Source organism: Ascaphus truei, chromosome 14 (assembly GCF_040206685.1).
Source record: "Ascaphus truei isolate aAscTru1 chromosome 14, aAscTru1.hap1, whole genome shotgun sequence".
Lineage (NCBI taxonomy): Eukaryota > Metazoa > Chordata > Amphibia > Anura > Ascaphidae > Ascaphus > Ascaphus truei.
Window position 1 is genome coordinate 44,088,856 of NC_134496.1, and position 16,178 is coordinate 44,105,033.

Below are 16,178 nucleotides of genomic sequence, written 5' to 3' on the forward strand. Positions count from 1 at the left end.
GTTGTTCACAGTACTGTATATATAGTAGGATGTCTGCTTCCCCCCCTAGCCCCTACTTTTCCCCCCTTCACGGATTTTGTTTTCCTGTATATTTAATTTGGAAAAAACATTAAATAAGAGATTAAAACACCAAATGATACAGCAGCTAAGCCCGCCTCATTTAGACTTCAATAGGGGTTACACATAAATCTCCCTCGGGGGCTAACACACCTTGAATGGACATTGTTGGCATACAAATCAGTGGGAATAAACACCCATTCCGGGGCGTTATCAGGTAACATAAATCTGGGGGAAAGAACCGTTTCTGGGAAGGTTAAGATACGTGATGTGTATTTTAAATACGTATTTATGTGGGAGTGGCGCCAAATCGCGCCCCTGTTTGCACGACTAGTGAGGAAACTGCTGAGGTGAGTGGCGGGAGTCACCGTGACTGCCGTCGAAGCCCTCATCGAGAAGCCCTCATCGAGAAGCCCTCATCGACTCTCCACCGAGTGTAACGCTGGGGCTGTGTGTGCTCCGCAGGGCGATCTGAATGACCTGGGCAAGCTGCTCATGCAGGGCTCCTTTAATGTCTGGACCGACCACAAGAAGGGCCACAACAAGGTGAAAGATCTGGCAAGGTTCAAGCCCATGCAGCGGCACCTCTTCCTGTATGCCAAGACCCTGCTTTTCTGCAAGAAGAGGGAGGATAACGGCGAGGGGCACGAGAAGTCGCCCTCCTACAGCTTCAAGCATGCTCTCAAGGTAAACAGTGAGGCGTCCCCAGGCCCAGTGAGGCGTCCCCAGGCCCAGTGAGGCGTCCCCAGGCCCAGTGAGGAGGCGTCCCCAGGCCCGGTGAGGTGTCCCCAGGCCCGGTGAGGCGTCCCCAGGCACAGTGAAGCATCCCCAGGCGCAGTGAGGCATCCCCAGGCCCAGTGAAGCATCCCCAGGCGCAGTGAGGCATCCCCAGGCCCAGTGAAGCGGCCCTAGGCCCAGTGAAGTATTCGCAGGCCCAGTGAGGATGCCCCAGGCTCAGTGAGGAGGCGTCCCCAGGCCCAGTGAGGAGGCGTCCCCAGGCCCAGTGAGGAGGCGTCCCCAGGCCCAGTGAGGAGACGTCCCTAGGCCCAGTGAGGAGACGTCCCTAGGCACAGTGAAGCATCCCCAGGCCCAGTGAGGCATCCCCAGGCCCAGTGAAGCGGCCCCAGGCCCAGTGAAGTATTCTCAGGCCCAGTGAGGAGGCCCCAGGCTCCGTTACAGATCCATGAAACATTTAGGCTCAGCCTTAATTATAGGCCCAATGAAACATGAAGCCCAGCTCACTGAGAAGGTGTAACATTATCAGGCCCAACTCTAGGTAACCCACCCGTGCCCCCCTTGGTTACAGTATTATTCCATCTATGTGAGTGCTCCTCTTTGTTAGCACTGAGTTTTTGTTACTGATTTTTTCCAGTATTTAGGTTAATCTTAAAATCCACATATCCACTCATTTGGACGATACCGCTACAGAGATACTAGACCAGGGGTGGCCAACTCCAGGCCTCAAGGCCCATCAGTCAGGTTTTCAATATATCCCTAAATAATAATATTAAGCTCAGCTCTCTGCAAAGGCTAATAATTATTAGGCCCAACTCCCAATAAAAGTATAAGCCCCACTTACAGTTTATTGAGTAATCATGCATATATACTGTGCAAACCCCCTAAATGCTGCATCTCTCAGTAGTATGTAATCGTCAGGGAATATTCTTGTGATGCTTTCAATCTGTCCATTTGTAATTAATTTCTTTTCCCTTTTTAATGTACTTGCTTTTCTGTCAGCAAATGTGTTGTTTGTTTCGTAACTAGATGAGTTCTGTTGGAATCACTGAAAACGTAAAGGGCGATAACAAGAAGTTTGAAGTTTGGTACAATGGCAGAGAAGAAGTGTACATTATACAGGTGAAGAATCTTTTCTCTGTTTTTATTTTCGCAGCATATGGTATCAGTTGGCGCCCGAACGAGGGCACGGCTTGAGAAATAACATTAATAAATGACAGTAAAATAACATTTGTTTGATCTTGATGACACTTTTTTGTGTATTTTTTTTTTTTTTTTTATCAGGCATCAACAATTGAGTTAAAAAGCCTTTGGGTTTCCGAGATCAGAAAAGTCCTCACAGGTCAACTGGAAGCATGCAGAGGTACTAAGAGATCTCTTACAGAGTCATTACATTTTGTTTTTTTGGTGGTTGAAAATGGGCATAATTTGTTTTTTTTGTGTGTGTAGATCTCAGATAAAATAGAAGGCTTAAACCTGATAGTGCAGGGTTGGGGTTATGTCCAATTGTTAATATTTACTTTTTTTGTGTGTTTTTTCAGACCAGTTCAAGTTAATTGATACCCCCCAAAATGTTTTTTTCTGGACTCATTTTCTTCACTCTCCGTTTTCTAGCCCTGACCCTATGCCTATATCCCGACATCGAAACGTTCACGCGTCTGATAAAGAGGAGAACTGTCTGAAATATTTGTAAAGGTTTAAAGCAGCGCAGCAAATGGGAGCACAGGAGTCGCCCATGACACAAAATGGGGGCCCGTGGCTCCTCGATTTACTGAATATGTTTGAACCCAAAAAATACACGGCTTTGACACCAGCGATTTAAAAATAGCTTTGTTTCCGTAATTGAGATTTCATTGTGACTTAACATCGTCACTGTTATGATGGCATTTCTGCTGCCTTGTTTCCTCAGGGAGGTATGAGGCGGAGGTATGTGGACATAGATAGCCCCCAGTAAATCAGATAATATACAGTAGTATTTTCTGTGATGCTGGTTTTTGGAATTTTTTGCAGTGACTTTCTATGTGTTGCTAAATTGTACTTTAAAGCAGCGTTTCCACTTGCCCAATTTCTTTTTTGTTTTAATGCTATTATCTAAGCTGCCAATTGCTCCGTTCTCCCGTGATCCATCAGAGAAGATCCAGCTTCCCAGGGCACCCAATATGGCCGCCTATTTCTAACGAGGATGTGGTGTAACTTCCTAAATAGTTGTTATAGCAACCCAAGGTAGCTTAGTACATTAAAACGCATTAAAACGAGCAAACGGTGAAAAGATGTATTTTTTATTTTTTATTTTAAATGCAGGAAGTATTAAATACTACACTCTTTGACACAATCCATCAACTTTACTGTACATTCTGTCTACCTTCCTGGTAGCACACAGCACTAAATACATCTCTGAGCGAGGGTTTCCTCTGTTCCAAAAAGTTAAATACTACATCAACTGTTTTATTTTAAAAAGATTGAATGAAATGCTGCTTTAAATACTCATTTATTAAATCAATTTTTCCTTTTCTCTCATAGAAGCAAGCCAGTTACACCAAAGAATTACAGAGAGTGTGTATCATGCACCAATGAATTCCTCCTGCATTACCAGGTAATATCTATAGTAGGAATAATCATAACACACTGTCAAATTGTTTGTTTCATCTACATTTCCAGCTGAGACAGAGCACTGCATTGAGTAATTGATAAAGCTTTGCTTATTACATCTGCGTGTTTAATAGAAGATAATAAACAAAACCTTACTTTTCTTCTTACAATAAACTCAGTGTCCCGTCCCACTTTATAGCAATCAAAACCATCATTGAAAAATGTTTCATTAGCAATTTTGGAGCATTCATCTAATTTTTAAATGAGATGTTAACTCATGTTGCATATTGATGTCAAGCTACTTCAATAAAACTTTAGTCAAATTAGACTTGGGGGCCTTGGCAAACGTTGTTTTCTGTTAATTTATTATTCATAATATTTAAAGCAATTTAGACCGGATCATCAAATGTATGTCTGTGTGGTAATTGATAAGGGAGCTATCATTTTCTTATAGAAACTGAGTTTGTGTTACTTGCAATGCTACATTAATCTAATTGTCATAGCACTGAATCTTTAATTTAGGGGTACTAAATATCATATATGGAATTGTTGGCATTAAATTTACTTAGATAATACTTATTACATTTAAAAAAAAAAATCAAATCAATGCAATTTTTTAATGAGTTTTAATATACTGAGCATCCTTTGGTGTCTATAGCAGGTTTATCCCACCTCCCCAACAGTGCAAGATCTTTGTAACACTTTCCTGTTTGTGATAATTTGTTGACTGAAGGATTGATTGAAACTGAAAGGCAGCCATTTAGTGAACCCTGGCAAGCCGTGTGGACTCTTTCAATTTGAAAGCAATATTTAATGGTTGGGGACTCCTAGCCCTGACAATGCATACGGTTCATTATGACTACAAGCTTTCAAGTGTCTAAGACAGGGGGGCGCAAACTTTTTTCCCTGCGCCCCCCTGCCGGCTGTCCCCTCACTCCCGTGCCCCCCCCCAACCCCAACTTACCCGCGCTCCGGCGTAATGACGTCACGTTACCACAGCAACGTGACGTCACATGACCTCGCAGCGTCATTTTGACGCCGCGTTGCCATGGCGACGCAGGGAGGAAGCCGCCGGAGCCACGGTAAGTTAGGTTTACAGAGGCCCTGCAGCTCCCCCGGCACTTAATTTAAGTGCCTTCGGGAAGCGCGCGGGGCCTCTGTAAACCCCGCGCCCCCCGTCAGCAGTGTCACGCCCCCCCTGGGGGTCGCGCCCCACAGTTTGCGCACCGCTGGTCTAAGACATCTTGTACAGTATGTAGAAAACGGACACAACGTTTTTGGAACCCTTCTCGTGCTATTCACTTGCACGTCTGGAACTCTTATTTATTTTGTTTAAAATATGGTGCCATGAAAACAGTGCAGCACTATATAAAATATGGTAGTGCTGACATTCCCATCAGCAAAAGAGTTACAACAATGCAAAACAGTTCTGAACTAGTGTTTTAGATGAAAACTGATTAAAAGTGGAATTCTAAAGTTGAGCAAACGGCATTAAAATACAATGTATATTCATATGATATTTGATATTGCGATGGTAACTTAATACATTTGCTGATATCTTGTTATATGGTAGCAGTAGCAATGAAACACTTGTCATTTTACCTTGTTTCACAAAGATACAACAAGACGTCTGTGAATAGCCAAAACAAGTCTGAATCCTCGAGTATAGACGCATCTAATTACAAGAACAGATCATCTAGTACCAGACAAAAGAAAGGTATGGAGCTTATATTCACAATTACATTATTCTGCATGGGTTGAAGAGTTATAAGCACAAATATGAAAAAAATTAGCATTTTCAGTTCTTATTAGAATTAATAAATAACTTTACCAAGCAATTGTTTTTTCAGTAGATAATTTGAGCTGGTAGTGACCACAGTAGGCAGCATACATAATAATAGAACCCCCCCCCCCCCCCCAAATAATTTACAGCGAACAGTGCAGCTTGTGGAACCAAAAATAGAAAAAGAAAATATTTTTGTCTATGGAGGGGTTGTTTTTGCTATAGATTATTTTGTCAAATATTAAAACCAAATCTAGAAGTTTGAGATTGACAGTTTTTTTTTTTGTGAACAATTATCTCAACAAAAATGAAAGCAGAGTGGATATGCTTTGTTCATCTGTTTCTGCTACCTTTACCAAATTCCTTCTTCCAATTGTATGAATGGTCAGTACAATTTAATTTCCCTCTTGTAAGAGTTGGAGTAGTAATAAGAACTCCAAACCATACACACTAATATCATCTACATATAAGCTGTTAAACAAATGATGTCAAATGTATTTATAGCCTACTGAGGGGGTCAACATCTGGACCCAATATATGTGGTGGTACAGTAAATGGTAAAATAAATAATATCAGGAACAATATTCAAGGAGGCAACTGTTGACCATATATCCCATATACAGATGTAAAAATGTAATCGGTTGAAAACCACCTTATAATATAGCTCATTCATAAACGTTTTAGAAACGCTGTCTAAGCAGGAGTAAAACTGCTGTGAAAAGAGTCTGTGAAATGAATACATTGTTATTCATTAATCAACATACTAGTGAATGCGTTAGCACCAGTTTATGTGGTATTACGATTTTGCAGATCAGTGATTCCTCTGCTACAGCAGCTGTGAACTTTGATCCAATTATTCTTCTACGTTTTCTCTAAGGAATCAGCCGCAATAAGTAGAGCCTCATCCACTAGTGTTGGCGCTCCCAGTGCACTGAATGCCTCTCCGTGAGATAATAAAATAATAAAGTGAATAAGATAATAGAATTCTAATGAAATATTAAATGATAAATAATATAAATATACTCTGTAGAAGCCACGAAAGTGAATGTGATTAAATAAATTAAATAAATAGAATAATAAACACATATATTGTGACAGTGACAAAAATGGTGCTTCAAAAAACCTCTATTCAAAGCTTAAAATAAGGAACCGTCTCCCTAAGTTCCTTCATCTATGTAGTGTTCTCTAAGCGGAAAGCTTTCTCCAAGCACCTATGTGAAAAGAAGACTGGATGCTGTCATAAACTACCATTGCTTAAATAGATTATTTCTGTGTTTTACCATCTAACAAAATATCTTCATTTCCTTTATCTCACATGTACTTATTAAATGGTGTTGTCATTGCATTTAACCATGTTACCCATCTGTACACAAAGAAACTATACAGCTTACATGCCATCTCACGTGCTGGGTGGGGAACAAAGTTGATACAAATGGATATTTGCCCTGTCTTTATATGTGTCATGTTTTTTACTATAGCTGATTTATTTTGTGTTTATAACTTTATAGAACAGGTTAAAAAAAAAAAAAGTCTGCATGTTGTTCAAACTAACACTGATGATTTGGAGACTACCACAATGTAAGATTTTCTTTTCCACCTGCTTGCCGGCCGAGCCCTCTAACCTCCCTCCCTTCCAGCTTTACCTCTTTCCCTTTCCCTCTTTCCTAGCCGATATTCCTGCCAGTCATAACCTTGAGCGCTCAGCGCTTGCTAGAAAGAGATTCACATTACAGGGTCTTTCGAATCGCAGAGGCTCGCCCAAAGGTAAAATGAGCAGCGCCTGCAAATTGCGGCGTCCTGTCCGGCATGGTCTTTGAAGCACATATTCATTACACTTTCGCCATCCGACATTTCCTGGTTCTTCTTCACCTCACTGTGTCTCGGCTGTTGTTTGTCTAATTAATTCCCTTCCTAAATAAATAGATGTGATGCTTGTCTTAAGAAAAAATGGTTTTTGCTTTAAAATATTTGTTGTACATGAATCGTGTGTTATTCTCAAAGTGTGTTCTCTATCTATTCAGCACTAACGTATTCTGCAGCGCAGTACAAATGTGGGGGTGAGAATAATATCTAAAATATACAAACAATTTTAAAAAGAAGGAAACGGGTAATGAGGTCAGTGCTCTCAGACGCTCGCAATCTAACAAGAATGGAAGAGTGTTGACCCCAGGATAGGCGGGCGGAATAAAGCCCTCTGCATGGTATTAACCATAGGCTTGTCAGGAGGAGGATGGGTGAGCTTCTTTAAAGCACTGTGAGTTGATGGAACTTTTCAAAGTGTGAGTGAGGAGGGAGAGTGAGTTCGGGGGCAGCCCTGGAGATTTGTTGGAGGCGAGAAATGAGGCAGAGCGGAGACTGCGTGTGGGAGGGTACTTGGGGGATTCGATTGGAAATGTAGAGAGGGGATGTGTCAAAGAAATCTTGGGAGGGGAGAACCAGAACCGTGAGTTTGATTCTGCTGCGTATGGCTAGCCAGTGCAGAGATTTGCACAGTGAAGCGGCAGACGTACAATGTTTGGTGATGCAGGTGAGCCTGGCAGCAGCATTTAGGATGGACTGACGGGGGAACAGTCAGAAGATAGGGAGACTGACTAAGAGCAAGTTACAGTCCAGCGGAGATACTTAAAGTGTATGAATGACCATTTGCATGGAGTGCTTGGTGAGGACCGGCATATTTTACTAACGTTTCGGAGGTCGAAGCGGCAGGCATTAGTGAGGTACTGGATGTATATTTTATAAGGGAGTGGCAGGAGTCCAGAATTGCACCTAGACATCTGGCTTGGGGTGTCGGGTGGACAGTGGAATTATATATTGTCAGCGAGACGTTTGGCATAGGGGTTAGAATTAGAGGGAGGAAAAATGGTTAATAACGCGAATCTGGGAGTTCAGAAGAAGACAGGCACACTTAGGTGTCAGGGTTAAGCAGGGGAAGTACTGTCAGTGAGAGGCAGTGATGGCCAGACGGTTCAAAGAGGTGGAAAAAAAAGGTAAGGAACAGCGTTTAGTTTCTTGCGCATAGAATGTGCATTCCACAGTTAGGCTTCGGCCGCAGTGAGCTCATCGCGCTCACGGCGGAGCACCTAGCAGCGCTCGTGCCCTTCACCCGAGCGATCTGAAGGACTTCAGATCACTCGCGACGGGGAGGCGTGGTGGGGGCGCGGCCATGACATCATATGGCTGGTTCGCCCTCATTGGCTGTACCGCCGCCGTGACGTGACCATTATTGAAAGGCCCAGGAGCCTATAGATCAATGTAGAGAAAAGTGTGTTTTAATTCAGGGGTGCTCAACTCCAGTCCTCAAGCCCCCCAACAGGGCAGGTTTTCAGGGTATCCCAGCTTCAGCACAGGTGGTCTGATCAGTGGCTCAGTCGATGACTGATTGAGCCACCTGTGCTGAAGCAGGGATATCCTACAAACCTGACCTGTTGGGGGTCTTGAAGGCTGGGGCTAACCCCTGTACACTGTTGTCATTTTAAGTGCGCTAACCACAATCACTGTAAGCATGCACCTCTCCCCTTGTTGCAAGCTCGATTTTATCCCGCGTATCTTTTTTTTTTTGTACTTCGTTCCCAGCCTAATGGAGTCCTCACTAGGCCCGTGGACTGCCAGTTCAGCCACGCAGTACCACGTATACTGACACGAATGTTAGTAAACCCCAGCATTTCATTTGGTTAGATAAAGGAATTTTTCTGTTTTTATGGTTATATAGTGATCATATTTCTGAAGCAGGCTAGAACTGGAAAATAAGAAAGTGAGAGGTGTAATTACATGAGTACTTTCCAGAGACAATTAAAGTGCAGCGCTAAGTGCAATATATACTCAATAATTGTCCATGCTGTAGCCTCCCTGCCTGCTCCCTTCACTGCTCGCGCCCACCTTACCTCTTAGGTCGGCGTCAAATGACGCTGCGGGGTCACGTGATGTCACATGACGCTGCGTTGCCATAGTGACGCGTCACACCAGCCATCTGAACCTCGGTAAAAGGCTAGTTGCAGAGGCCTCACGTGATCCCCCGGCATTTGATTTCTATGCCTTGGGGAAGAGCGCGGGGCCTCTGCAAACGCCCGCGCCCCCCCCCCCCAGGAAAATCCCAGGGGGGGGGGCATGCCCCCAGTTTGCACACCCCTGCTGTAGTGCATTTGAGTATCTTTCAGTGTGACACATAGGGGAGATTCATTAACCTTAGTTATGTGTGAGAACATGTCACGTTAGCTGCTATCCAGGTCTTTGGCAGAGAACGCATGATGTTTGAAAATCTCACTCATTAGGTTGCGTCCAGGGTTGCAGCAGCCGTACGGAGGCGCGCTGAGGCCCGCTTTCCCTGGCCTTGGTTAGCGCGCCGTCCGTGGGCGTGTCGGGGGGCGGGCCAGTGACATCACGGAGCTGGTTCACCCTCATTGGGCGAACCACTCACGTGACCGGCCCTGCGCTCCCATGAGCGCGAAATCTAAAATTTGGATAAGACCTACGCTTCCGCAGGTGTGCGGAAGCGTAGGCGAGCCCCTAGTAAAGCCGCTCTCATTGTGGCTGCAGGGGCTCACTGGTAAGCACCAGCGCGCCTCAGCACGGGTCAGCGCCTAAGCGCTGACCATGCCCGAGGCCTTAGGCTATGTAAATGTAGATTTTGTTCAAAAGCTGTCTTACCAGGATATAATTTCAGCTACAAAATAATATTTCTTAATTTATTTTATTCATTTCATTTGTTTATATAGCTACACGAGTTTGGTGACCGGCAGCTGCAAACCCCTTCTAGACCAAAACAGTAGAGCTGTTATTATAAACACAATCTTTAGGTTTTAGGTATAATAGCAGAATCACACATACAGCAGCTGATAATTGCAGGCAGTTGGGCTTCATGTGTCCTTTCTGCCTCTAGCCCGACGTCCAGTTACTGTACATGTGGATTTTGAGGAGTGCATAGACAGATAGGACAATTTATTGGAAGCTCTTCTACACATTTACAGTAATTACCGACAGGTCAGAATGCCTCTAGTCTGAAGTTGGTCTGTCAGCTCCTTGTGACTTGGGTAAATCACTATCTCCCTGTGCCTCAGGCACCGAAAGCATAGATTGTAAACTCATCAGGTGTCCCATTAGGAGAAAAGCGCTATATGAAATAGTTATTATTATTATTATATAATTTAGATTTTGCCCTATACTTTTTCCATGGTAACTTACTGTATGATGCGGACAGCATTATTGCACATGTCCAAATGGATTCAGATTGCTAGTAGAACAGTAATTTTTCAGTAGTTATAGTTTTTTTTTTAATCGCTTTATCACTCATTACTTTCTCTTCTGTGGTAAGGCATTAGTTATATGTTTCCATTGGAGCCACAGGTGGCATGTGAAAATCTTACGATGAGAAGAAAGGGTTAACTGCTGCACACCATATGGCCAAACGTCTTTCATAATTACCGGTGCTCTTGTATTGAGAGGTAGCCTGCCGGAGACCCAAATAGTATCTGGACACAAGAATGACACCAGGGCACATCGGGTTTTCTAATGCTGAATTTAATGAGCCAAAAAGACGACGTTTCGGCTTAAGATGGTCTTTTTCAAGTGATAGATGGCTTATCGTGGGTCGAAACGTCGTCTTTTTAGCTCATTAAATTCAGCATTAGAAAATCCTAAGTGCCTTGTGTCATTCGTGCGTCCAGATGTAAGATTTTCACTACAGCCAGTGACAGTCGGATTAGCAGGTAATTGGGATAAAACATGTTATGTGGGGGCCAACAGCAAAACGTTCCATTTGTGGCACTGGAAACTTTTTAACAGCTAAAGTACTGTCATTGTTCCATATTTCATTGCATGCTGCTCTCTTGTAACGTTGGCGGAGTACTGCTGCATCTTTTCATACGTACGATATTTTGTATGTGGCTGCACTGCTAGTGTGCTCGCTGCTGCGTTGTTTGCTATTGCCTTATAACCCAGCCTTGCTTTGCATCTGTGTTGTTCTCCCAGAACCTGATTCTAAGGAGAAAGAAGTTACCCGCCGCTTTTCCTTAGCCTCTTCTATGAGTACAACCGCTATTAAAGTTTCTGCTCGCAACAAAGGTACATTCACTTCCAGCCATGTTTTCATTTCAACACCTACATTAGCCTTTTTTTTATGCCAAGGTACAGATGCGACTTTTTTTTGTACTGAATGTGCTTCCTGCTCATAAGATTAGTAACATGAAGTCCTATTTTATACCGTATGTGCAAATGAAACATGTCAGCGGTACATGACTAAAATGTGGGAGAAACCGGGCATTCCCAGAACTCCCTCGTCATCAATGCAAGCAGTCACTAGTGGGTTAAATAAGGTAATTAAAGTTTAATCAATCGCAAAGGAGCATAGGAATGGTGATATCACACAGTGAAAAAGTAATATTGTATTGTATGTCTTTATTTATATAGCGCCATTAATGTACATAGCGCTTCACAGTAGTAATACACGTGGTATATATATACATTTGCATGTCATTTCCCAGAATCCCTTGCTGCAGTGGAAGTGCTGTATGCTGGGTGATAATGGTGAAAGGTGGGGTTGCAGACCAGCCTAAGACATGCAGATGAGCATACAGTTGTATTTGCATATATATATATATATATATATATATATATATATATATATATATATATATATATATATATATATATATATATATATATATATATATATTTTACTCACCATAACTTAACTCAGTATGGTAAACCCCATCCTTATTGCTTCTTTGCATAGCCAGTTAACCAACCCCACACTGATGAGACCCATTATGGTCGAAACAGCTGTCTGTGGGTGGGTTTTCTGGCTATGCATCTTAACCCTGGCTGTGCTCAAAGCTGTGACCATGCAGCAAGCTTAAGCCTATGGGGAACCATGTTAAAAATGGTTTTGAAGCAAAAAGTGGCACTGTGTGCTCATTTGCATGTCATTTCCCAGAATCCCTTGCTGCAGTGGAAGTGCTGTGTGCTGGGTGATAATGGTGAAAGGCGGGGTTGCAGACCTGCCTAAGTCATGCTGAATAAAGCAACGGATCGCAATTATTTAAATATCCCCTGAAAGAGCAATCTTTTAACATAGATATAAAACTTTCACTAATCCTGTTCTATGCAAACGAATGAAAGAACATGGGGCATTTACCTGCAATGCACACTTGGCATACACTCTCTTGCGGGTAATGTTCTTTAATTTGAATTGGAGATAATTTAGACGATAAAGCATCCATATTCTAAAGCTTTAGAAATAACAGCAATAATTGCTATGAATAGAAATCATAAAAATATGTATGGCACTTTCCCAACAATTGAATTTCCAGTAACATTATACATATATATCCTCCTGTATGTGTTCTAAATCGGATAAAGTAGGGACTACAGTATCCAGCCAACTCAATAGATAATCCACCATGGAACCAAGATGAGTGCAAGGATTTGGCAGGATGATAGCAAAAAATTGCTGACATCCAAATAAAAGACTTGGGGGCCTATGCAGAGAGCAGCGAATTTTAAAATTGGCGAATTTATTAAAAAGTAGCTTTTTTGGAGAGTTTTAATCTCCATATGCAGAAAAGTGCGAATTCTGCTATGTTTAACATGGATGCGTGTGGCGAGTTTAAATTGGCGAGATGCGCGCTTCAGAAATGTGTTAAAACAAATTCGCGCCTTTTTTTCCCCCTTTGCAATGGCCGTGAGCGGCAGTTTTTTTTGGCGAGGCAAAACGGAGACAATCGCGCAATTTTATTGGCGCGAACAGCCGCTAGATGCCGTTCGCGCCTCTCTGCATACGGATATTTTTAAAACTGGCGAGATTGAGGTTCTCGCCAGCCGCGAGGCGAGTTTTACAAATAGAAAAGAAAAATTGGCGCGTTTTTCGGAACTCGCCATTTTCTGCTGCTTTCTGCGCGATTTTCTCCAAAAAATGGCGAATTTCGAAATAGCGCTGCTCTCTGCATAGGCCCCTTGATCTCATTTTATACTACTGGTCTTACTTGGAACTGCTACAGTAAATATAACTTAATACAGAGTTTTGTTTTTTTAATATCTGTTTATGTGTACAAATTGCTCTTTGTGAAAACTTTGTAAAAATAGTAGACACATTATGATAAATATTAACAGATGCTCAAAAACAGATGATGACATGCGTATTTTGGCACATACAGCTCAACCCCCTTATAACGCTGTGCTTGGGGTCCAAAGAATCACATAGCGTTATAAGCGGATCGCGTTAGAAATAATGTACAATGGTGTGCATTGTACAATAAAGTATGTAAGAAACCAATAATCGTGTTGTAAAGTATTAATAAATACGATAAATCGGGAGCCACGCTAAGCGGATTCGCGTTATAACGGATTGCGTTGTAACGGGGTTGAGCTGTATATGTATGTCCAAACGTCTCTGTTTTAAAAATATAAACCCCACGAAACAATTAACATATTCTATATAGATACATTAACACGCCTATGCTAAAATTCCTGCATAGTATGCGAATACTGTGAAGGTTAAGTTGGATACCACAGACAATTCTGATGAGACGTGAATTAACTGAAAGGGTTTGTTAGAGTTTTCATATGAAAGCTGTCTGTTGATTCTTATAAAATAGTCTATTTTTGCCTTAATTCCCACCATCCTTTTAGCAAAATGAATGTTCTTTATAAGAAATCTTGAACAAATCACGTGTTTTGAAGCTCGAATCCAAAACGAATGATTGGGATTAACTTCTATGCTTTTATGTCTGTGTAATATCCACATGGCCCCACTTTCATTACATTCTGTAATGTGGATTTTACTAAAGTTAGTTGTGGTTTATCACTCAAGCAAATATATGTTATATTTTCAATCTCTTTAATGACCAACAGTCTTAAAAAGTTCTTTCTTCAAATTCCAGCTGTTTTTTATTTTGTTTTCATTCTTTTGAAAAGAGCAAATAGTCGTAATACCTGCACAGAAATAAGGCCGGCTTTGTGCTTTTTACAAGTGGCACTTAAATTACACAGAATAATGAAAAATAATAGCTTGAACTTTGGTTTTCAGCCGTTTTCTATACTGTATACACACACACACACACACATATACATATACATATATACATATATACATATACACATATACATACACACATATACATACACACATATACATACACATATATAATGTGTTTGCCGAAATCCAATGTCTTGGATGAACTAAGCAACCTTTATCATGGCCAGCCCTCAGCTAGATAAAGGTTGCTCTGTGCAACTGAAACATTGAATATTGGCAAATAAATGTCTCTGCTTAATCCCATTCATGCCTCCTGTTCCTAACTGTACTTCTGTGTGCAGTTACCGGGGCTTCCCTGTCAAATACAAGTTGGTGAACATTGTACTCGTCAAGATCCAATCATTTTATTTCTGCCTACTAATTTAATTTAGTAAATACAATAAGGTTATTACTTGCTATATTGTAACTTTCTAAATGATATACAATGTAGTTTAGTTTATTGAAAATAGATAAGCTCTATAATAGCAATAATATATATTTTTTACAAGTTTCAACCTTTTTTTATTCAGCAAAAAAGTTTGCTTTTCAAATTCGTTCACACTTTTGGAAAGGTCGCTCGAAACCGCAGCGAAGTGACTCCCGGCTGCTGTTCACAATTTTACATATTTATATCGTTTATAGATTTAGCTAAAATTCACGCTAGAATTACTACAGTAAAAGTTTCCGATTGTTTCCTGAGTTTTTGTGTTGTAAATTCATACAAGACTTCCTGTTTACGATGAAGACTTTTACGGTCCAAATTCTAAACATCTAAAATATATATATATATTTTTTTTTTCCTCATGACCCTGTATTTGCACAATTTCTGTATTCTGCAGTATTACAATTTTTGCACATATGTACTGTAAACTCTACACAGGTTCACTTGGTCTTGATGTGAGAACCAAGAGGCATGAAATAAAGAGTGATCCGACTCCCCTGGGGTTTGAAGGTACCAGTATTGTCTTGCATGAGTGTTGTGGTTCCTTGTAAAATCTGTGTTGTGGTGGTTTGCTGATTTGCTTGTTTCTTGTGGTTGTAAATTACCATGGTTTTTAAATGTATGTCTTTTTCCTAATGGTTAGAAAATGGTGTCATTTTTCATAATATCCTTCCCATGTCCCATTCAAATATTACACACTTTAATTTCTCATTTACTATGAAACATTGTTGCACAATTGAGACTCGAAGCACCTCTGTTCAAAAATGTGCTTTATATATGTAAAGGCACTTGCAGGATATCATCATTTACATTAGTTGCAAAGCCTATCCTGAAGTTAGCCTATGACCTAAATGACTTGTATAGTCACTACTACCGCCTCTCTCTCTCTCCCCGTCTCTCTCTCTCTCTCCCCCATCCCGTCTCTCTCTCTCCCCCCATCCCATTTCTCTCTCTCCCCCATCCCGTCTCTGTCCCCATCCCGTCTCTCGCAACTCTCAACTCTCACTCACTAACTCACTAATTCAACTCAACTCCCTCTCCCCTCCATCACCTCTCTTCCCCCCTCACCTTTCTCTCACTCCCGCCAGGCCAAACAACCCCCTTCTACCCTTCAGGGCCAAACAACCCACTCCTTTCTTCCAGCCCTCCAGGCCAAGAACTCTCATCCTCCATACCAACCTCCAGGCTGCATATCTAAACTTCTTTGGCCGCACGCATGTATGCAATGCCTGGTTTAGGGAGTCTGTTGCCAGCACCACAGTAAAAAGAGGCACATCAGAAGATGAGAAAATTGATCGGCAAATCAGATTTTCACATTTGGGCCTAAAAATGGTAGCCAATAAAAGCTCAATTGCCAACTAACGATTAGATCCACAAAGCTCTGTTAAATCCGGGTCCCCTCCTGTGACATTGCCTAAAACAAGAACGGGCGTTATGTTCCCTGAGGTTAATGTGTATCCTTAAAGCTAGATGTGCAAAAACAAGGCCGTTCTACATGACATTAGCATAGGATTAACGTCCCGGTATTGTAGCATAAAGTTGTGTTATCTGCCCAAAACTTGAGC

The 16,178-nt window shown here is 41.7% G+C and overlaps 1 protein-coding gene across 9 annotated transcripts in view; it reads left to right on the forward strand.

Annotated features, from left to right (window-relative positions):
• Nucleotides 1-16,178, forward strand: part of MCF2L2 (MCF.2 cell line derived transforming sequence-like 2) — a 229,713-nt gene that overhangs the window by 184,295 nt on the left and 29,240 nt on the right. For 6 of the 9 annotated variants that reach the window (XM_075570686.1, XM_075570679.1, XM_075570678.1 and 3 more), the window contains 8 exons: nt 523-744; nt 1,822-1,914; nt 2,077-2,155; nt 3,313-3,385; nt 4,998-5,098; nt 6,833-6,928; nt 11,129-11,221; nt 15,052-15,123. In XM_075570686.1, coding sequence (XP_075426801.1) covers nt 523-744; nt 1,822-1,914; nt 2,077-2,155; nt 3,313-3,385; nt 4,998-5,098; nt 6,833-6,928; nt 11,129-11,221; nt 15,052-15,123 — 829 coding nt within the window. The remainder of the gene's footprint in view (nt 1-522; nt 745-1,821; nt 1,915-2,076; nt 2,156-3,312; nt 3,386-4,997; nt 5,099-6,832; nt 6,929-11,128; nt 11,222-15,051; nt 15,124-16,178) is intronic. The other 3 variants (XM_075570680.1, XM_075570684.1, XM_075570685.1) reach the window with 3 other exon arrangements.